Source organism: Tiliqua scincoides, chromosome 5, assembly GCF_035046505.1.
Source record: "Tiliqua scincoides isolate rTilSci1 chromosome 5, rTilSci1.hap2, whole genome shotgun sequence".
NCBI classification, from domain to species: domain Eukaryota; kingdom Metazoa; phylum Chordata; class Lepidosauria; order Squamata; family Scincidae; genus Tiliqua; species Tiliqua scincoides.
Window position 1 is genome coordinate 133,936,460 of NC_089825.1, and position 23,019 is coordinate 133,959,478.

General features: G+C 48.2%; 1 protein-coding gene across 1 annotated transcript in view; it reads right to left on the reverse strand.

Annotated features, from left to right (window-relative positions):
• The window catches only part of PLOD3 (procollagen-lysine,2-oxoglutarate 5-dioxygenase 3), a 29,205-nt gene extending 7,708 nt beyond the window's left edge, over positions 1-21,497 (reverse strand). Inside the window, exons 1-13 of the mRNA XM_066626976.1 lie at positions 21,183-21,497; positions 10,837-10,928; positions 10,363-10,499; positions 9,601-9,764; positions 9,153-9,265; positions 6,563-6,626; positions 6,091-6,188; positions 3,637-3,738; positions 3,337-3,468; positions 2,567-2,688; positions 1,443-1,547; positions 1,201-1,326; positions 185-326 (exon numbers count right to left, since the gene is read on the reverse strand). Coding sequence (XP_066483073.1) covers positions 185-326; positions 1,201-1,326; positions 1,443-1,547; positions 2,567-2,688; positions 3,337-3,468; positions 3,637-3,738; positions 6,091-6,188; positions 6,563-6,626; positions 9,153-9,265; positions 9,601-9,764; positions 10,363-10,499; positions 10,837-10,928; positions 21,183-21,279 — 1,494 coding nt within the window. The 5' untranslated portion in view covers positions 21,280-21,497. The remainder of the gene's footprint in view (positions 1-184; positions 327-1,200; positions 1,327-1,442; positions 1,548-2,566; positions 2,689-3,336; positions 3,469-3,636; positions 3,739-6,090; positions 6,189-6,562; positions 6,627-9,152; positions 9,266-9,600; positions 9,765-10,362; positions 10,500-10,836; positions 10,929-21,182) is intronic.
• Positions 21,498-23,019: the final 1,522 nt, after the last annotated feature.

Below are 23,019 nucleotides of genomic sequence, written 5' to 3' on the forward strand. Positions count from 1 at the left end.
TTTATGACCTGGCCTACATAGACCTTTACCTTTTCCATTACTACTAGAAGTAAAATAAATTGCTAAATATGCAAGCAAATGCACTGAATTACAAGTACACTTGGATCAAGGATGTGGGCTTTTACTTTTAAGTTCACACAGGTGTCAAAATGAAAGGGGCTCATAGGGAGGCAAAATTTCTCACCTTCTCCCGCACACTCTTGCAAAAGGCCATATCAGGGTCCGTGTCTTCCAAGGTGAAGATGCTCCTTTGGGGCAGCTCATTGCGCAACGTCTCCCCACGAATCAGGTAGGCCTGAGAGATATAGGGGACATTCCACACCCCGCTGCAGCAGAGAAAAAGATCAGGAGAACCTTAAGCGACACAAAGGAGAGATTCTAAAGGGAGACAGAACTGAAGAGAACTCCATGAGTCAGCCCCAAGGCCCAGGAAGTCCAACAGTGGCCAGCTGGTGTTCAGAAGTGCATGGTTTCTGAATTGGAAGACTTTGGTTAGCCGTTACCTGAAACTGGACTAGGGGGAGAGTTTCTCATTAGAGAAGACTGGTTCAACCAGGCTTTGTTCATGGTTGAGACAGCTGAATGGGAGATCAAAAGGAATACACAACACACGGTAGTGGTACCATGTGCCACTACCACGTGCCACTCTCATCAGCCAAGATAGACTCCTAAAGCAGTTTATGAAAGTACAATGTAATTTGGGATATGTCTTGTTGCTTGGGAATGGGGATAGCAGTCTCTTCGCATCCCTGACAGTGGCAAGACAGTCCAGCTGTCAGGCTCCTTCTTCCAGATAAAGAAGGCCGAAGGAGATGCAGGTGAATATAGGAATTGGCTGACAGCAAAGATACCATTCCACAGAAACAGGAGACCTCCCAGCATAATGTCCAGCCTGGCTGGGAGAGGCAGGTCTGAGCCTGCCTTATGCCCCTGGAATCTAGGGTGGTCAACACAAACTGGTACTTTAAAAACAGCTTCACCACACAGGTATGGTTAAGGACAGGATGTCCCTTTATATTGCCACACAATGAACAAGGGCAGAGAAGGAACCAGCCCCCCAAACCATACCAGCCCCCCAAACATTAGTCAGACTTATTCAAGGCATCAGAACCCTCTTCTAGGTCAGAAGCTGACAGCTGTATAGAAACACTGTAGGCACAGAGAAACCTCCTCCATGCCCAGCCTATAACTGCAACTCACATTCTTTTGCCTTGCACCAGCTCCACGTAGTCCTCCGAGCGGGCATAATATTCATCCGGGCTCAGGGCTCCCCAGAAGTTGGACCAGAGCTTGCCATGCCGGGACACCATGGGAGCAATCACCTTCCTGAGATTGGGGGGGGGGGGGGAGAGAAGAAAGCAAGATGCAAAAGTGAGTGAAAATGTGAGTGAAAAGAGGAAAGCAGAACTGGAAGGAACATTTAAGCAGGAAGCACTTCTCACTTGTTCTCCTGGATGAGTATCAGTAGGATCTCTGGATTGGTCACTACCACGTCGGCATCCAAGCTAAAATAATAGTCACAGGTCGGGTCCTGCCGGCAGAGATCCCTGTCCCAAACGTAGGGAAGGGAAAAGGGTTAGAACTCCACCTTTCATCAGCATATCAAAGCAGCTTATGATAAATGGCAGCCTACATTAAAAAACAGTTCACCAAACACAATATGGAGCAAGGAACGTAGAAGTCTACTCTCAAAGGCTAACTGATAAGATGAAATTTGGAGCTGGGCCATATCAGAAGATCTGAAATACTGGGGCAGTGGGCTCAAATAGGAAGGGCTGTTCCCCAAAATCATCAGGAGTCAAGATTTCTAGGGCTTGAGCATCAAGAGCTTGCACTTGAACAAGGAAGTTGTTGAAGTTGAACAAGGAAATGTACTGATAGGCAGCACAGATGTTTCAAAAATCAGGATTATATGGGAATACTGGTCCCCACCAGTTACTGAAGTTGCATTCTGCACTAGCTGAAGACCAGCACTCCCTCTGAGCTTATCTACACAACAACTGCATGAGGCAAGTCGGGCTGGAAGTTAGCAACAGGCCTAAGATTACCCAGTGAGCATCATGGCCAAAAAGCAGTTTGAACTCAGATCTCTCTGGTCCAAGTCCATCATCCTAACCTGTATACCAGACTGGCTTACTTTTCAGGACTTTTGTAGACAGGACTCAGAAGTGTATTTCAACCCAACCTAATACGAGTCGCAGCAATAATGTATCTGCACTTTGTTGGCAAAGGAATGGGGCAGACATTACTACAGAGAGTTGTCCTAGAAACAGAGCCACAGAACACGGAAGAATTTTTCAGCTATTTTCATCCACTGTGCTCTAAACTCCCATGGCACACCAGCCCCCTCCAAACACCTTTCGTGGCACACCAATGTGCCATGCACACTGGTTGAAAAATAGCTGTGCTATGCTATGTCTGCTCTCTGCAACAGTAGGGAAAGCTTCAGCTACTGAATTTCTGTCTGTCACGTGTCTGTTAAGAACAGGAGCCTGCTGGACAAAAAAAAAAAATTGTGCCCAAACCAACAGCCTCCCACACACATACAAAACCCACTTTTCCTTACATGGCCATATCTCTTGCCTCCCCCTCGCTCAGCTCCTCCTCAGGTCCCACAAGCTTTATGCTGTCAAACGCTTCGCGAAGCTGCTCCCATTCAGCTTGGATGTGCGGCTCATGGTACACCTCCTGGCAAAACATCAGACACGCTCAGTTTCCCTTGGTAGGCAAGGCTTGCCAGATATCAGATGGAACTGGGGGTCCTGTGCCTCTAACTGCACATGAAAGGAGACATGGCAACAGGCACACAATCCTGGGAGGATGGGACTCCAGTCCAAGCTGATGGCACCAACTGGCCAACTGTTCAGCATGTGTGCGTGTGGCTCATATAGAAATTCTCTTCTTGCACCTAGATGTATTTGAATCATGGCCTTGATGAAGCAGTCACATCATTTCGGGAAGAAATGAAAGATGAGAAAGTTTGAGGCCTACCCCATCCATCTATCTTCAGATCTCACAACAGGATCTAGTACCACATTCCGTATAGCCCAGATGGCCAATGGTCTGGCATGGGAGAACCACTTATACCAAGAGTTCCCAAAGTGTGCACTGCAATGCCTTAGGGCATAGCAGCATACTCACAGGAGCACCAGGTTGTCTCCAGTGGCCCCTCTGACCTGTTCCCCCAGGCACTGCCATCTTGGATCTCAAGAAATTCCATGAGATTTGGGTACTGCCATCTTGAATCTTGTGGGATCCCAGATGGCAGAGCCCAGCCGAGACGGAAAGGCTGTGGGGGCATCATGACCCAGGTATGTTTGGGAACCACTGACTTACACGGTTGTGGATGAAGAGACTAAGACGGAAGTAAGGGTAGTCCAAGGTCAAGAGCCGGTTCAGGAACTGAGGCAGGAAGGGTGTTGGCTGTTCAATGAAGACAGCAAGCAGCACACGTGGATATGACTCATCCTATCAAAGAAAGAGGCCAGAGGGAGGATAAGTGCAACCACCACAAAGTACCCTTACAGATCCCCCAAAAGCCAGGTGGTGCAGGCTCCTCTCCCTCCAACCCTCCCAGCACCCCAGCTGCACAGCTAAGCTAATGCTTCCAAACCTTTTCACCTTCTCCCAACGTACCACCAGGTTTGACAAATCCAAGATCCCTTCATCGCACACCTCACAGCCCCCTGTGTACGTCCAGACATTAGGGATGTAATTCCCCAGGTAGTTCAGCTGCAACTACAAAGAGAAGGCAGAAGGCAGATTAGTAAAGATAGAAATCAGGATGGAAGCCCCGAACCACCCCCCCCCCCACTTCCTCAGATCCTCTTACATTTTTTCCTAATTTTTCCAGTCATGGGGACACTAAACTTCACTTAACTTGACCCTGAACGCCTTGCTTTGACAGATAAAGGAAAAATTGGGAGTCTCCTAACCCTTTCATAAGATTCCTGTTCCGCAGTGGGTCTCCCAAGGCCTACGCCAACAATTTTCAGGTGCAAGTCCAGAAGTGGGGGCAGGAAGGCTGCTGCCAGAGGAGATAGGATCTGGCATATTCCATCATCACCACATCCACCCCCTCCCATAGCCTCCCTACCACTGGCATCACTAGGGGGGTGCGGGCCACACCAGGTGATGTGCCCTGGGGGTGATGCGCTAACATCGCAGGGTTAGGCGCTACCACATCATGCCATACACCGTTGGATGCAGAATGGCCAGCAGAGTGCAGTGCAAAAAACGGAATTGAAATAGCTCCTTTCGATCAAAAGTTATGGGCAAAAAACTGGAAGGAAAAAATGCACGGAGCCCTATGGAAAGTGAAAGCGAGCCGTATCGCATGTTTACCAGCGAGTAGGCAGACTTGCCATAGTCCTTTGGAAAGGGCAGGCTGAGGGGAATACAGTGACACCACAATGGTCCCAATCCAATGAATGCAGCCCTCAAAAAACACCTGAGAAGCTCCCCCCAGCTGCGAGTCAGAGCCTGAGCCCAAAACGAAGGCACGTGTCCGCATTTACTCGCAAGTAGGTGAACTTGCCTTAGTTGAGGCAGGCTGAGAGGCTCCAAGGACATCAGAATGGTCCTCATCCAATGAGTGCAGCCCCCAAAAACACCGGAGAAGGAGGTTCCTCCCTCCCAGTTGCCCTATTGAACTCTATGGAAAGCAAAGCAACCTCATAGTCGCATTTACTTGTGAGTAGGTAGATGTGCTTTGGTTGGTGGTCAGGCCAGGCAAAGGGGAATGTGAGGGCACCAGAAGGGTCCTGATCCGATGGAGCTTCTCTAGAAGGCAGCCCCCCCCCCCAAAAAAAAAAAAGAACAAAAAAGAGGCTTGAATGATAAGGGGAAAGTTTTCTATTTTGCATTTGCAAAGCCAGGCAGGTCTTTATTCTGATGTGCCTGAAATAGAAGAACTTTAAACTGGGCACTGGGAAGGGCTGGAAATCTCACTGATTTTTGGGAGGGTTGTTATTGCAGGCAGACTACAGAGTAAGCACCATTGACCACTATGGGACTTTCTTCAGAGTAGACATGCATAGGCTTGGGCTCACAGGCTGCAATCCTACCCACACTTTCATGAGAGTAAGCCCCATTGACCACTATGGGACTTACTTCAGATTAGATTCACTTGGTGGAACAGGACTGGCTTCCCCTTATTTAATTATTTTATTTTAATTTAATTATTTATAATTATTTATTTTAATTTGCTTGATGATGTCACTTCTGGCCATGACATCACTTCCAATGGGTCCTGGACAGATTGTCATTCTAAAAAGTGGGTCCCAGTGCTAAAAGTTTGAGAACTGCTGCAATAAGGTGTTAGTAAGTTGACACGTGTGTGAGTGTGAGTGTGAGTGTGTGTGTGTGAGAGAGAGAGAGAGAGACTACAAGTTTTCAACATCACTAAAATCAGAATCTGGAGGAATAAGACCATCATGTTATATATCAATCAATGCGTAATTTCATGCAGAATGCAATGAAACAAACCACATTGAAATATCTGTGTTCTAACAAAAGGTACAGCCAAAAAACCGGTGGAGGCGGGGCAATGGTACATCACCATGCCCACCACCTGGGGCGTTGCCCCGCCAACTACATGGGGTGACGCGCAGGCCTCCCGCACTGGGTGATGCAAACCCTAGTGGCGCCACTGCTCCCTACCCTCTGTTCCTCCCTCCTCCCCACCAAGATTTGCCCCTCCCTGCCCCCCAATGGATATACTGCATGCCTTTTGGTGCAGCTGCACCAGTGGGAAGGGGGGGAAGGATAAGATTGGGCCGTCAATCACTCTTAGAGCCCCATAAAAAGAGACTGCTGGATTGAGAGGTTGCGTGTTTTGTTGCTGGATTGAGAGACTGCATAAATTGTGCTGAGGAAACCTCAGAAACTGGACTCCCAATTGGGCTCCCAACATTTTTGTTGTTCCTTCCTGGCAACAGTGAACTTTCCTGAAGCATGCTGGGGCAGACAGTCTCTTTTCCCCTTGAGAACCTTGAGAGTGCTTGGGGGAAGCCGAGTGCAAGGTATGTGTACTGGGAGTCTAGGTCCCCTCTCCACCATGTTCCCTTACTGCTAGAGGAAGAGACTTACCTTAGTGGGGCCATTGCCATGGATCACAACAGGAAGAGTGTCATAAGCGACATTCCGGGCCCGAACTCGAGACTCCTCAAATTTCAGAACCACCTCATCTATCAGGCAAGAAGGAGCCAGGATGAAAACAAAACTGGATCCAACACACCAACAAGAAATGGGGGAAACGGAACAAACAGAATCTTCGCTTCCGGAAGCACCCCTGGGGGCCATTCCAACATGTTGATTTCACTAGCAAGGCACTCACAAAACAATGGCAATAATCAAAATCTGCAGCTTGGCTCAGTCCAAGTTTGACGATGCAAACAGGAGAGGCAGCGAAGAGAGAATGAAGGGCATACTGGATGATGGAGTCAAAATGACCTCCCAATCTATGACCCAACTACCCTTATCAACTTGCTAACAACACTTCTCCTGCCCATGCCATTAGCATACATCTGGAACACAATCATAAAATACACCAGACACTCACCAATGGCGCCATTCAGGTTCTGGAAGATTCTGGACTTGTGATCTAGAGTGATGCCATGCTTCTCCTACAGAGACAGTGAGGGTCTCAGGACACATTCCCCAGACACACCCACTATCCCCTCCCACCCGTTCTTCAGTACATTTAATACTCCGGCCAAAGTATCTGTAGATACCACCAGAATGTAGACCAGGAGGAAAGCAGCATTCTATAGCACACACGAACACACTCTGTTTGTATTTTGCATGCCTACATAATTTCCTGCCTTCCAATCCCAGGCTGCTTGCAGGCAATATGACTCAAATTTAGGTCTGGGAATAGTTAGGCAATGAGACTTGGAAACAGAGTTTCCATTGCAGGTCTGACAAAGAGTTTAGAACAGGGGTGTCAAACATAAGGCCCTGGGGCCAGAGACGGCCCCCGGAAGCTTTTTATTAAGTCCTCAGGCTCTCAGCTACTGAGGCTGAAATGGCATCCCACATCAAAATTGGGCTTTCCCAAATCTTGAAACATGATCAAGATTTGCATACTTTCTCTTCTGTCACTTGCAGTTAATGAGTTCTATATGAGAACAGGGTCTGATTTCTGGCCATTAGCTGCTTAATGATGTCACTTCCGGCCCTCAGTTGGAGCCCTGAATGCTAACTTTGGCCCTCTGTATGAAACGAGTTTGACACCCCTGGTTTAGAACAAGGTATCCTTCAGCTCCATCTCCATACTGTTAGAGAATGTTTGCTAAAATGTTCATAGATGGTTCACTGAAAGCAAGTTAACCTTCAAAGGGTGTTTCTAATTTATATTGGGGTGGGGTGTCTCCTTGCTCCCTTCCCCCCATGTGTTACCTGTAAGGAAAACCCCAGCATCAGGGTTCATCAGAAAGGGACTCCCCCAAGACACTCTGAAAGCTGCACCACTGCAGAAAGGCCACAAGGTCAAGCAGACAGGCTGATGTATACTCTGACTTCTTAGCTTGGTTTTCTAAGAACAACAGGTCCCCAGCCAGGCCATCTGCATCAGCCAGCTGGGCATCCAAGACTATGTGACCAGGTAAAAAGGCAGGTAGGATGCAGGTAATTAAACACCTAATCTGACAGGACAATGCCATAAGCAGACCCAAGTTTCTTAAAGGCCAAGCCCAAGGATGCTTGGCTCCTTCAGAGAACTCATCTGCCTGTGGTCAAATTCTCACCTCCCTCCCTGGGGATCAGAGAGATGTAATGGACTTCTTAATGAAAAATTGTGACAATAGATAGGAAACAGTGAGATTTAAGATGTGTTAGGTCATGGCTCCTAAACTTTTTAGTACCATGACCCACTTGGTGGGTTGTGGTGACTAAGTAGCGCCCCAAAATGCATTGCAGCTTCTGGGTAGTGCCCCAGAATGCCTTGTGGTGCCAAAGTCGGCACTGGCCTACAATTTATTTTACCATTTCATTGGCCATGGCTTCTGGGTCCCCAGCAGGCCTTGTGCTCAGTCTGCCAAAGGCCTGCTGCTGCTGCCTTTTTATGGCTTGGCAGTCCTTTTCGAGACCCACCAAATATCAGGCACTGGTGGGTCAAGACCCACAGTTTGAAAACCACTGTGTTAGCTTTTAAGTTGGCCAATAGTGTCCTGCTTGTACTTTTTTGGGGGCACTTCTATCCTACAAGCCATTTTCGGAGTCTGCTTGTTTTATTCTTTCCTTTGTATTATCCCTTCTTTCTGTATTTTGAATAAACTCTTTTTAAATTTAACTCTTTGCCTGCCTGAAGTTGGTTGAACTCAGTCAGAGACTTGCCTCAGTCCTCCTGGACCCCTGACTACATGCTATTGGTTAAATGCTAGAGAAATTTTCCATGCAACTGGAATGGAGGCTGTCAAAAAGTCTGGCTCTGCTTGACTTTGTCTTTGTAGTGACAGTGGAGTCTACTGATTAGTACCCTGGTATAGGGGTAGATCAGGAGGAAAACAGTGATTTCAGGGCTTCCCCTCTGCCCGTGCAATGTAGGGCGCTTCATTTGTGGGTCATCTTTCCATTTATGGGGGTCATATTTTTTTAAACAAGCAAGTGTATTAATGCCACCTGCCCCCAAAGTGTCCCTTCTCTTATGCCCTCCATAAGGATTTGATCTTGTTTCTTTAGATTGCAGCCAGGTTCAAGATAGCACTGCCTTGGAAAGATGACTCATTTCTCTATGTGGACATTGATTTGAAAAAGTCTGGCAAATTGCATTAGCAGGGAACAAACCACAAAATGCACCTATCTAGAGCACTACGCAAACTCCAGGCATTTTATACAATTTAGTTTCCACTTATGTATATAAACACATCTTTGTGCCCACAAACTCCTATGCCAACACCAGTCTTTTTGGAGAGATTTGTTGGGCTAGAAATTTTGTCATGAATTGTCCCCTGTATTCTTTATTGATCTTTTTCTAGTGTTTGTATTTTTATTGAAGGCATTTCCTGCTTTTTTGTCAAAGAAAAAAACTGAATGTTTTTCAGTTTCAGTTTTTCAGCCCCTAACTGAATGTTTACGATCGAGTCTGGGGAGAAAGAGCTGCCTCTGCCCCAATCCATCACCTCCCATTTCGACTGCTTCAAGAAACTTACCCGTAAGGCCGGATCCAAGTAAATACGTGTGTAGAAAAGCTGGTCATCATCATCATCCTTGTACTTCCAGAGCTGGACGATGCGATTGATGGTGGGGGCATAGCCTATAAAACCTGGAAGAGAGAGGGGCTGTTTTAGGTTTTGTGGTAGTTTGGAGAGCACACATTGATTCCCCCCCCCCCCAAGTTATCTCTTGTAGTTGCAAGGACTGGGAACTTTTTGAAAAAGGAGATTAAAGCAGATATTTTCAAATGCCACGAACCCATAATCTGGGATCTAGTGCACTGCATCTTTTCACATCCACATGCTTTCAGCGCACATGGCTATAGTTATACCACTCAGACAGGACTGAAGTGCCAGCTGTATCTGGAAGGTCTTAGAAAGGCACTTAGAAAGTGCATCTGGGAGGCCTTAGAAAAGCACTTTTCCCCCCACAATGGAGGCTTACCTCCAGAGTTGAGGAAGCGCTTGCCTATGGCCACTGGAGGGTACTTCTCTGCCAGTGACCACTCTGGCCAGCAGAAGCTTTCTGCTGAAAAGACCAGTTTGCTCTTGAACTGTAGAAACTTCCAGAGGAGTTCGATGGGGCTGCCAGCCAGTAGCACATCATAGCTGGGAAGGAAGAAAGAATACAGAGAGAGAGAGAGAGAGCTTGGCTTACTGCACCAAAAGACATTTCATCTCTACAGGTAGACAATGTTCACTCCTGTGTAACGGAATTGCCCAGTCGCCAACCCTGTAGACATTCTGCCGAGGACCCCATGAACATTTTATGAAGTTCAAGCAGTATGTGCCCTGAGCTGGGGTGGGGAGAGCTCATCTTGTCTCTTTAATGCCAAGTCTCAAAGATACTCAAGACAGGGAGAAGCCACACCAAGATGCAGCACAACATTAGGAAGAGTCCCTGCTTTTTTCCCCAGACTAGAGTAGAGCTGCGCCTCTCCCTGATGTGGAACTGACCATATGAGATGCTTGGAAGGCTTCTAGATGTCTCTGAAGCCAGGGCTGTGAGAGAAAGAGTTTCTGATCTTCTCTAGGCTCAGGAGAACAGCAAGACATCTCCCTGATAGGCACATATAAACTTCCCACGGAGAAGCCAAGTGGTGGTATACTCTGAGGTTACGGAATTGGTACTGGCAAGGTTCCACCACAAAGCATTCCAGATACACAGCTAACCACCAGTCTTGCTAGTTCCAACTATGAATCTCACCTGTCCACGAACATGACAATTAGGTCCTCCTCCGAGGCATGCTTCTTCATTTCAGCCTTCAGCCAACGGACCTTCTGCCCTCCACCAACTGTCCGGGCCACATCCCCACCTCTCCAGTTTTCTCCTAGGCCAAGAGTCTGAAGGAGAGAAAGGCAACAGATAAGGCAGGTATGGAAACTGTTTTTAAAAATGAATATTTCACCCCAATTCAATTCCTTGGAAAGAAAGTATCTCTTTGGAGAAAATGATTGGAAAGCTGTTTCTACAAGGATTCCTCAAATAATGATGCCATTAAAAATCCTCATCTTTGCAGCAAAATATACAACTACTCCCCTGTAGCTATAAGTTTCCAGAGATAAATCCAGCTTCAATAAAGTTTGGCTATTTTCTTCCTATTTTTTAAAGAAATAAAATAGAAAGGAGTGGATATTTTTGAGCGTCTCGGATGTGGTTTGGGAAGTCAAGCCAACGTACCTTGACAGTGTAATTGAAGTATTTGGCCGTTCGGATAAAGCGCTGGTACCCTTCGGTCTCATCGGTGGCAGCTGTCAATACAAGCAGTTTCCCTAAAGAGAGAGAGAGAGAAAACAAAAACCAACATAAGTCTCAAGAACTGAAATCAGAAGTGTCCAGAAACATGAGAGCTACATGTTCCCTTCTCTGGTGTTGGGACCAGGATAAAAAGACTGTAAAAATCCCAAAGATCCAGGCAGTGGCGCCACTGCAGTTTGCGCCACCCGGCGCGGGAGGCCAGCACGTCACTCCCACGCAGTGAACGGGCAACGCCCCAGGTGGTGGGCGCGGTGATGCACCATTGCCCTGCCTGCTGATTTTTGGGCTACAACTTTTGATATAATAAAGATATTTCAACATGGCTCATTTCATTGCATTCTACATGAAATTACGCATCGAGTGATATATAACATGATGGTATCCGAAAATACCAAGACTTTAAAAATTTTGGCCAGTAGTAGTGTCCTCCCCTGGGCATGTCACCTGGTGCGGCCTGCATAAGAACATAAGAAGAGCCCCGCTGGATCAGGCCAAAGGCCCATCTAGTCCAGCTTCCTGTATCTCACAGAGGCCCACCAAATGCCCCAGGGAGCACACAAGACAACAGGCACAACCTGCGTCCTGGTGCCCTCCCCTGCATCTGGCAATCAGAGGCAGCTTGCTTCTAAAACCAAGAACTTGCACATCCCTACTATAACTTGTAACCTGTAATGAACTTCTCCTCCAGAAATTTGTCCAATCCCTTCTTAAAGGCATTCAGGCAAGATGCCATAACTACTTCTTGTGGCAAAGAAATGCCACTGGATCCTGGTGCTACAGATTTTTTATTAGTACCAAAGAATTTCAGCTGCTTTTTCATAGCCCTTGAGATGCCCAGGGCTGATAAAACGGATGGCACAACCAACATATCTGAAATGTTTTGTATCTCCACAAATTTAAGTCTTTGGACACCATGAATCAGAATTCAATGATTCTGAATGCATTGAAACTGAAATCAGAATTCATTCTCAGCTAATGCATTTCAACCATGAACTGTGGGGGACTGTAGGGGACCAAGCCCCATTATTTTTGAGTTGGCAACCTTAGTCACTATTTTTAGATAGTAGTTACACAAGAGGGTGTGATAGTGCAAAAACTGGGAAAAGAGGTAGGTGGGATGTCAATGAATGTGTGGCTTATAGATTGCCTTAAGTGTTCCCCTACCTTTTCTCCCATCAGTCAAGCACTAACAGCTTGACTTTTATACTGAATGGGTGTAAATGGATTTTCATCTCCAGGTTCACAGTCTGCGTTCTTGCTGCAATTCTATGGCAATCGCTCTGCAAATTCCCCCCACCTCCCCATTCCCACATTGCCTAGAGCAGGGCTGAGGAGCAGGGCTTCCTAGAGAAGGAAGAAGATGCCCCCTTTTTCCGCAGAGGGGCATTGGGTCTGTCCATAGTAAGAATGCATGCAACACATGTGTGAAGTTCCCGATTAGGCCACAGAGCTAAGAAAAACAGAGAGAGAGAGAGAGAGAGAGAGAGAGAGAGAGAGAGAGAGACATGCCTAGGAAAAGAATGATGCTCAGAGGAAGCTTTTCCCTTGGTCTGCTTATACTGTTAAACCTTACAGAGACAGAATTACAAGCTTGAATTCTTTTTAGGACCCTTGTGGGCTGGATGGATCTCCTTTTGGGCCAGATGATTTCGGGTGGTGGACTGGATCCAGCCTGCAGGCCATAGCTTGTCTACCTCTGGCCTAGAGGAGGGGTGTGCAGACTTCAAGCTTGTAGAATCTTTTGAGTTTTTTCCCCCCCTAAACCCCTGAAGACCACCAACTCAAGCCAAATACAAAATGCTGGCAGGGTCACTTTTTAAACCACACTCCCTGAGTCACATATACTGGGATGACCTGCATGTACATCAGAGATACTACAGTTCAGAGTTACTACAGAGTCTAACACTGGTCAGCAGAGCTGCACAAAGGCCAGGTCAAATGCATCCAGTTAATATTTTAGTCTTTCAGGAGAGGAAGGTGGAGGCTGAGATGAACCAAGAGAAAAACGTTCTACCATGGCAGAGATTTTAAAAAAATCTTCTACTGCTTAAACTCTTGGAAGTCAGAAAGCCTTGCTGACCTACTGCAAGCAATCCACACATCAACAGAGTCCAATCCATATTCAGATCCCCTTCCAGTCTACAGCCTGAATGCAATCTCACAGCATCTACCTTCCCATCCATGCCACATTCCAAGAGCTCAGGTGATTAAAGGATACGTCTTCATCCCTGGGGCAAGCAGCTGCTGCATGAACTGAAAAGGAGGGTCTTTTATTTTGTTGGGGAGAGAGACACAGGGGGCCAACAGGGGAGCAGGGGGAGCATGGAGGAGGAACACAGTGCCAGGATCCCTGTCAGCAGGAGCAAAGAGACTGTACGCTCTGGATTGAGACTGGGCCATGAATTGCACGTAACCATTGCTGTGCAAGCAGAGAAGAGGTCCAAAAACAGCAGCGCCTGCATCACAAGTAGCGAAAGCAACCGTCTCATTTGTGCTCACTTCCCCTTCCATGGGTCAGCACAATCTACAAGTGGAGAGGATTGCAACAGAAGGGCAGTGAAAGAGAAAATCAAAGTGATCCTTCTCCCTTCCAGCAAACCGATTATGTGGACCCAATCAATTTCTAGACAACAAATCCTCTTTGTCTGTGTATACATGTGCCTGCAGCTGTGGCGCTGGCTGAAATGACAGTAATTCTGCTGGGGCCATTTAGTTTTCTTTGTTTCCAGAACGTTCTCCCTGTAAGAAGGCTTGGATCCAGCATTCTATCCTGGGGTTTCAGGGCTGTTGAAGGTAGTGAGTCAGAACACACAAACGGAACTCTTTGAGGAAAAGACCTCTTATCCCACCACCCCTTTAATTGGCTTTGTGCTTACAGCCTCTATTGGGGAGCTATGTTCTACAGTTTGCAGGCATAAACCGAGACTATGGGGGGGGGGGAGAGAAAGAAAAGGAAGTCACTTTGTATCATCACAGAATCTCAGCAGAGAGCATGGTTAAGGTGAATGATGTTGCATGAACAAGAGATGGGCACAACCACCTGCTCCTACTTAAAAGGCAGGGCCTCTATCCTGACCAAGGCAGTCACCTCAGGCAGGAAACAGATGCACCCATCTGGTCTGATCTGCTCATTCACTGCTCCTCCTCCCTGGATTGGAAAAGGGGACATCATTGTTGGCATCCTTCAGTCTCGGAAGACTATGGTGTCACGCTCTGAATGGTGGTTCTGGAACAGTGTCCTCTCCAGTGCGCGAAGCCCGGGTAAAGCAGGTATGGAGGATAGGCTGTTACCCATGCAGCAAATCCCCCCTCTCCACGTCGCTGAAATGGTCCAATGGAAAGGCAGAGGCCAATACGGTTGGTTCCAGCAGCATCGCAGGAGTTGCCAGAACGTGACTGTGTTCAGCCATGAACTGCTTCAGGGACTCCGGCTCCGGATTTTGCCTCGAGGTTGACTCCTGAAGCCTTTTCCATAACTGGATGTAGCCACAAGGCAGTGGAGGTTTGGGATCAGAGTTTTCCTTCTCTCAGATGAGCTGCCTTCCCAGGCTGACGAGTCCCATCTACCCGGTGGCTGTTTAGTCGCCTCTTACGACAAGTACAGCCCAACTGAGGGCCTATTCTTATCCCCAGCCCCCAGGGGTAAAAAGATATATAAAAGATATAGAAAAAGGGGACATAGTAGAAGAGAAAGCATGGAGGAGAGAAGAGTGCTAGGCTAGAAGATCACTTTCTGATGCTCTAGTCTGCTGCTCTAGTCCACCACTCTTGTCTCTTTCACACTGCCTATTTGACTCTCCCCTCCCCCTTTTTTTCCAACCCAGAGAATGGGAGGAGAGGGTGCTGGCACATCACCAGTCAAAGCACAAATCTAGCCCACTGCCTCTGGTACCAGGACCAACCCTGTTCAAAGGAAATTGATTTCCTTGGAGGACAGAACTGCTACTGTAGAATCCTGCTTTTTTTTTTTTATTCCAACCACTCTGGCTTGAGAAGTGTAACCGAATTTAACAGATGCCAGTGGTTCTGCAGGCTACAGCAATGCAACAGACCTCACTGGACACATGCACAGGCCTCAAGTGCTGATGTGGTTCAATGGCACCACCACAGGACTTTATGATACCAACATCACGGAACCAAGGCAGAACCAAGGCAGAATCCACCAGGTACTGGTACTTTGCAAGTTCTGGCTGCAGTATACAGAGAGAGAGAGTGGTAGAATCCTGAATGGACACAACCAGTTAAGTCGGGGGTGGGAACACCTTTTCATGCAGCCATTTCCAACTACTGTGCTATGGCACACTAGTGTGCCACAAATGGTCTGCAAGTGTGCCATGGGAGTTTGGGGTAGGGTCATTTATTAGTAGGGCCAGAGGAGAGGGATAAGAACAATCCCTGCTATCCCACACATCTTGGGCTCCTGGGTGCTGCCTGCTCCTGAAATACAGGCATGCCTCCCAGGCTCCATGCCTCTGCAGTGGTTCAGGGGAGTCTCCAGCGGAAGAAATGCCATCTACAAGCTTTGAGTCTCGTTCATCCTCTCTTTTGGCTCTGATGGCCTTGGACAGCGCCAGGCACTGGCAGGGCCTCTCGTTTCTCAATGGGTCATTCAGTTGGTCAGGAATGTAGCATTGGGAAAGGACCAGGGCTGCTGCTCTGGCAGAAAGAGCCAAGCTGCACAGGAAGATTTCTTTGGCTGAAGGAGAGGAGCATTCAGCGGCATTTTGCAAAGCCTGGGCAGAGTGCAGGAGGAGTCCCTGGTGTAAAGATATAAGCATGCTTCTGACATTGTGCAGAGTGCTATTCTCTCACCCCTGAATAACCACAGCCAGAATTCACATCTGGAGCTTTCAAGTTCAATGGGGGAAGGCATCTATGCATGCTTGAGCTCCAATTCCACTCTCTTCCTTGAAACTAGTCACCACATCCCATCTCTCTTATATTCCTCCTCCAGCATTTTCAAATAAAAATGTTACTGGACTGGAAGCTGCAAGATATTTGGTCCAAATCAGGATTTTCCAAGACAACCAAAACATCCATCACAGAATCCAGGCTTAACACATCAAGCAGAACCTCTTCTCAGCAGGGTTTTCCTCGCTTGGATGTCATTTGGGCTGCCACCAATGACAGAAACCCTCTGGCAAACTTTCCAAGCTACTATTTTTCACTTCGCAAACATTGGAAAGTCTGGCTCATGCCTCGACTCAGCAAGTCGGCGCAGAGTCTAGAACCTTCCAGCCTCTTCTCAAACTGCCCAGTGTATGCAAAAGTGAGGAGTTGGACACAGAAAAGAAAAACCGGTCAGTCGGCCAGCAGGAGGAGTGACAGACTCAGACAGTGGCAAGCAACATTATTAAAAGTCAACAAGCAACATTATTAAAAGTCAACTGACAGATCTTCTGGAGGAGCAAAGAACAAAACAAAAAAGTGTTTGAGCAATCAAAGGGGTGTGAATGTTCTTTGTGTGCGTGAGTTAACACTATAAAATTATGCAGAAAGATTTCCATATTCTTCAGTCGGATAAGCACAGATCTGGGCTCCATTATGGCACAGGGTCATATTAAGCTTTGGTTGTTAACTACAATATAGGCAACCTTAACGCCCTCCTCCCTGCTGAACAGCAATTGTGGTCTTCTCCCAATTTGGTCCCGGTACAGTCCCTAGTTCCAGGGATCCCTGTCCATAACGACACTTTCGCCTGTGCAATTCAGACACAGGGAAAAGGCTCTTTAACTCTCTCCACTTTGCAGGGTTTTGCACAGATCTCCTTTAACGCACCCTAGCTGTGCATTTAAATGCACGAAAACCAGACAGAGGCTACTAGAAGGTAGCAGAGATACATCAAGGGGAAACTGCTAAGGTCTCAGTTGCTGCTTACAGTAGAGATGTCTCTAGATTGTAAACCGTGCTGGGGACCAAATGAGAAACCATGCAATTAGAAAGTGACCACAGTGGTCCTTAGTTGTCCATCCTCACATTAAATCATCTTCTAATTACAGACAAGCAGGATTAAACTTGCTGCAATCCAGGAACACAGTACACAAAGCACAAAACACTGCATTCTCTATTGACTGTCATTGCTAGTGGGTTCACTATAAGGCTGTTACAAGTCATGTTCTTTGTTCCCCCTTAATCACATGAGAGTTAATGTGATCCACTGGATCAAGTGGCCAAGAATCACCCTTGCCAGCCTAGAAACAAAATTCCCATCTACCAGTGATCTATTCATAGATCACTCCATATTCATAATGCTCCATATTCTGAACCAGACAGCTATCCCCCCAGCCAGTGAACATTCTCTAGAAGCAAGATAACATTTCACTAAGCCGGAAGTAGCCAGCCACCTGAAATCCAATCCAGAAACTTCTGTAAAAATAATCACAGACAGAGGAGGGGTATTCATTTCCCAGCTTTTTTCATTAGAGAGCTGCCCGAAACACTCTGCGATTGAGGAGGTAGTAAAAGAGAGGAGAGAACCCAAGCCAACTGGAAGCTGCGCTGCTCCATCTCAATCCTATGAGCAGATGTAATGCACAAAATGGCATGCAGACCATCGTCAGTAAAGAGTCAGCTCAGTCCCTCAAAACTAGTCTTCAGATAGACATACATGCAGCTATAATCAAAGTTGGCAATACTATGTGATTGGCATTCAACCGGTGGTCCAGGCAGGGCTGGCCCTACAATGAAGCAGATCATTTCAGATAGCAGAGTGTGGGTCAGTTCTCCAGAACAGCGCAGCAACCGACCCAGCACTCCCATCAGGGACAACTTGCAGAGAAAGGCAGGTGAAATGAAACCACACTGCTTTTTCTCTTCTCTGCCTCTTAGAAAAGGAAGCAGCACCAGAGATTTCAAAGAAGAACTTGAGGTGTGATTTTAATTGGGGGGGGGGGAGAAAAAAGCAAAAGAGAGGAGGTGCCATTTGGTGCTACAGGCAGGAGAGTAAAGCAGGCTTCTCTCCTACCAGTGCTCCCCTGCAACTAGTATTTAGAGCTACTGCTGCTTGATCAGGAGGTGATGCATAGCCACTGTGACCAGTTGACATTGACAGACCTGTCCTCCATGACTTTGTCCAATCCCTCTTGAAAGTCATTCAAAGGCCTCCATCATATCTTGTGGCAATGATCCCCACAGGCTAAGTAAGCACTGTGTGAGTGTATTGGAATCGTGGCAGATCTGGCGAGGAGGTAGATGTGGTATCAGCAGTGGCCCCTTTAAGCGTAAGGCCCGGGCATCCAGCAGAGTGTGCTGCACAGCTGCAGCCACTTGAAGGCAATAGGGCCCTCAGGCATAAAAGCACCTGATGAAGTGAGAGTTTGGTGTGGGTAGCAGAAGGAGGAAAGCTTGAGGAAGGACAGACTGGCTTAATGGACTGAGGAATTGATGGCTAATGGACTGATGTGTGAATGGACTTTGGAAGCTGCTAGAGGAGAAACTACTGGAGACACTAAGACTGGTGTTTGGCCGCTGTGCCCAAGACCTGCTGAGGACCAAGGAGCTGCTGTAGTGGCAGGAGTCTGCTGGCAGGAAGGAGGACCTCTGTAGGTTAAACAGGCAAGCTACCCTGGTGGTTGGGTCCAGCAGGGCAGAAACAGGGTCATTTTTTGAGGAAAGAAGGGCAGCTAATTAGCTAGAAGTGGGCATAATTCTTCAGGCGGAGCTTGGACTGGGAATCTGGCAGAACAGTAAGGAAGGGCCTCCTTTTGTCTGCCCATCAGACTAGATGGACCATGCTCTGCACCAACAAGGCAGTGTCTGTTGACTTACCAGTATCACCACCACAACTCATCATAACATCATTTTAGAAGCGTTAACAGCACAATCATATATGTGTCTACTCAGAAGCATGCCCCATTCAATTCAATGGACCTTATTCATTTGTAAGTGTGGATGGGGTTGCAGTTATGTGTTTTCCCTCTCCCCCTGCATATTGCCCACTCTGCAACTTTCACAACTCAGTTCCAAGTAAGGGCAGGAAAAGAGGCTTCCTCAAAGCAATGAGAGAGGAACTGTGAATGTCCCAGAACACACACACACACACACACACACACCAGAGCAAGATTTAGCTGAGGCACTGCCATGGAGTGGGTCTGCAAAAGTGGCTCTGGAGTGACTGCAACATGTGGGATTCACTGCCACAAGATGTGGTCATGGCTGCAGGCTTGGATGGAATTAGCTAAATTCATGGAGAACAGGTCTATCAGTGGTCATTAGCCATGATAATGCTGTGGAACCTCCACCTTCAGAGGCAGTATATCACTGAAGATCAACTGCTGGGGTGGGAGCAAACAGGAAATGAGGAATGTTGCCTTCACTTCCTGCTTGTGGGCCTCCCACAGGCCCAGAAGCTGTATTCTGGACTACATACCTTTTGTTCTGATCCTGTGGGGCCCTTGTTATGGTCTCAGGACCATGCTTTGGTGTATGAATAGCCCCCCACTACCATCTGCTCCCCCATTACATTTATTTCCCATGACAGAATTTGCAATTCTCAAGCCCCCCTCCCAATTCTCCATTGTACCCCCTCCACTTCTCCAATTTGTGCCTCTTCCCCTATTCTGACCCTTCCTGCCATCCTTCCTCTCAGTCCTCATCACACACCCAAATCTATGCATGAAGGAGAGCTAAGACAATGAAAGGAAGATGAATATTTTATCCTAAATTATTCCTCCTCTTCAGAGCACCCAGGCTACAACTGATTGGGTACTCTAGATAGAGCAGTATTCTTCAGCCTGTGATTTGGGACCCAATGCTTCATTCTGGGGGTCACAGCAACCTTTCAAAGACTGATGGGTTCCCAGCTGCTTTCGGCATCTGCTTTGGCAGAGGAAAGGCAGAATAAAAAGCTTTTAAATAAACAAATAAAACATAAATATACTTCAGTTTTTGATTGATTGATTGATTGATTGTGGTTGTAGCACAAAAAAGGTTGAAGACCACTATATAGACCAGTGTTTCTCAACATTTGTCCTCTGCTGTACCCCTGCACTTCACATGGTCCTCTTATCTGAAGTACCACCAGAAGTAACTGGCAGTGACATCATTACTAGTTACTTCTGGGTTGGGAGGCCAGATGTGACATGATCAACACAATTAAGAGGTTTGGGGTGAACGGAATACCTTTTTTGAATGCAGAAAGACATGATTTGGAACCCTGCCCGCCAAGCTTCCTATAGCTGCTTGTTGTGTCACATCCCTGGTCTCACTGCTGGATTGCAGGGGTCCAAGGGTCCCACGAGTACCACCAGACACCACTTCAAGTACCACTGGTGGTACCTGTACCACTGGTTGAGAAACACTGATATAAACTATATATGCCTTTCCAGTGCCTCCTATTTCCCCTCTGCAAGGGGGCTCTACAGGTGACTACTCAACCTTTCCAGACTTCCCTAGGAACTAACTAGTGTCACTGCCAGGAGTCCAAAACCAACCCAGAATTGCACAATTCTCCCAGCAGTGCATGGCTACATTGCCCTGAACATATGAAGCTGCTTTCTTGAGGAATCAGAGCCCAATCCTATGCATAAGAACATAAGAAGAGCTGTGCTGGATCAGGCCAAAGGCCCATCCAGTCCAGCTTCCTGTATCCCAGAGGCACACCAGATGCCTTAGGGAGCACACAAGGCAACAAGACACAACCTGTGTCCTGGTGGCCCCCCTCACATATGGCATCCCTCACATATTTCTAGAACTAGGAGCTTGCACATACCTATCATTACTTGTAACCTGTGATGGACTTTTCCTCCAGAAATGTGTCCAATCCCCTCTTAAAGGCATCCAGGTGCCATCACCACTTCCTGCAGCAAGGAGTTCCAAAGACTAATTACACAGCCTAACTAATTATGCTGATCTACTCAAAAGTAAGTCCCATTACAGTCAATGGGGCTTGGTCCCAGGAGAATGTGCATAGGATTGGGCTCTCAGACCACTGGTCTGCATGTCCCACCATGGTCCCCAGAGCTGGAGAGGTCTCTTTCCAACCTGGAGATGCCAGAGGCTTTGCCTGGGAACTTCTGCCTTGCAGAGCTGGGGCTCCTCGACCTGCCTGACCTGCGGGGCTCGCCAGCCTGCCCTTCTCCCTGCAAAGTGCCCCCGCGGGCCTTAGAGCATCAGAAAGATGCTCCTGGAGTGGGACGTGCGCTAAGCCAGCGCATGTGTCTCATGCACCATCAGGATCTCCGGTGGGATCTTCCTTCCCTGGGGGCGCCCACTCCACTCCCCCACTGGCCCCCCTGCGCCCCGATCGCAGCCTGCAGCCCAGCTCCTACCGGGATCCACCGCCTCCTGCTCCCCGTCGCCGGCAGCTGAGCCCAGCAGCAGAGAGCCCAGCAGCAGGGCGGCGACCAAGGCTCCTGGGAAGCCCATTCTTCTCCTCCTCCAGCGCTCCACGGGGCGGACGAGCCAGACGCGGAGCGACGGCACTTGGGGGCCCGCCTGGGTTTTTTAGCTCTCGCGATCTGCGGGGCTGGACCAGGCTCAGGCTCCACCCCAGAGCAGCCCTACAGCTGGGAGAGAGGAGGAGGGAGGACTCTGCAGCCTTCCTCCTGATCCATCATCTTCATCATCACCCTTGGCCAAAGGACCACTTCCTGCGACTGCCACTTTCCACATGGTGCCATCCCCCCCCCCCCCCAGAGAAGGACACCCCACTCAACTGGAGCTCCCGCTACTTCACCCCTGTTTTCTCAACGGGGACCCGTGGGAAAGTGCCCCAGTCGCTTTAACCAATCGGGCTGCGGCGCAGGCTGAGGTTCCGCCAATCAGGGAGCGGGGGCTCCCCTCTACAAGCCAATCAGGAATCTGGAAAGTTCGGGAAGGGAAGAGAAAGTGTTGGGATCTGGACTTAGGGGAGGAAGGAGGGGAAAGGATGGGCTTCCTTGCCTGCTGCCACGTTGCCAAGAGGAGAAGGGAAAGGGGGAGTGTGCTGGAGGAAAGTGGGGGTGGAAGAGAAGGAGAGGGGTTAGCAAGAGAGAGGAAGGAGGGGATCCAGTGCTCAGAATAGGTTTGCACAGCTAGGATTTAAGGCTGTAATCCGGAACCACGCTTATTATTTATTGGCAACCTTCAGTCTCGAAAGACTATGGTATCGCGCTCTGAAAGGTGGTTCTGGCACAGCGTCTAGTGTGGCTGAAAAGGCCAATCCGGGAGTGACAATCCCTTCCACACCGGGAGCAAGTGCAGTCTGTCCCTGGTCTGTCTCCCTGGCTATGGGCCTTCCTTCTTTGCCTCTTAGCCTCAGACTGTTGGCAAAGTGTCTCTTCAAACTGGGAAAGGCCATGCTGCACAGCCTGCCTCCAAGCGGGCCGCTCAGAGGCCAGGGTTTCCCACTTGTTGAGGTCCATCCCTAAGGCCTTCAGATCCCTCTTGCAGATGTCCTTGTATCGCAGCTGTGGTCTACCTGTAGGGCGCTTTCCTTGCATGAGTTCTCCATAGAGGAGATCCTTTGGGATCCGGCCATCATCCATTCTCACGACATGACCAAGCCAACGCAGGCGTCTCTGTTTCAGCAGCGAATACATGCTAGGGATTCCAGCACGTTCCAGGACTGTGTTGTTTGGAACTTTGTCCTGCCAGGTGATGCCGAGGATGCGTCGGAGGCAGCGCATGTGGAAAGCGCTCAGTTTCCTCTCCTGTTGTGGGCAAAGAGTCCATGACTCGCTGCAGTACAGAAGTGTACTCAGGACGCAAGCTCTGTAGACCTGGATCTTGGTATGTTCCGTCAGCTTCTTGTTGGACCAGACTCTCTTTGTGAGTCTGGAAAACGTGGTAGCTGCTTTACCGATGCGCCTGTTTAGCTCGGCATCGAGAGAATGAGTGTCGGAGATCGTTGAGCCAAGGTACACAAAGTCATGGACAACCTCCAGTTCATGCTCAGAGATTGTAATGCAGGGAGGTGAGTCCACATCCTGAACCATGACCTGTGTTTTCTTCAGGCTGATTGTCAGTCCAAAATCTTGGCAGGCCTTGCTAAAACGATCCATGAGCTGCTGGAGATCTTTGGCAGAGTGGGTAGTGACAGCTGCATCGTCGGCAAAGAGGAAGTCACGCAGACATTTCAGCTGGACTTTGGATTTTGCTCTCAGTCTGGAGAGGTTGAAGAGCTTT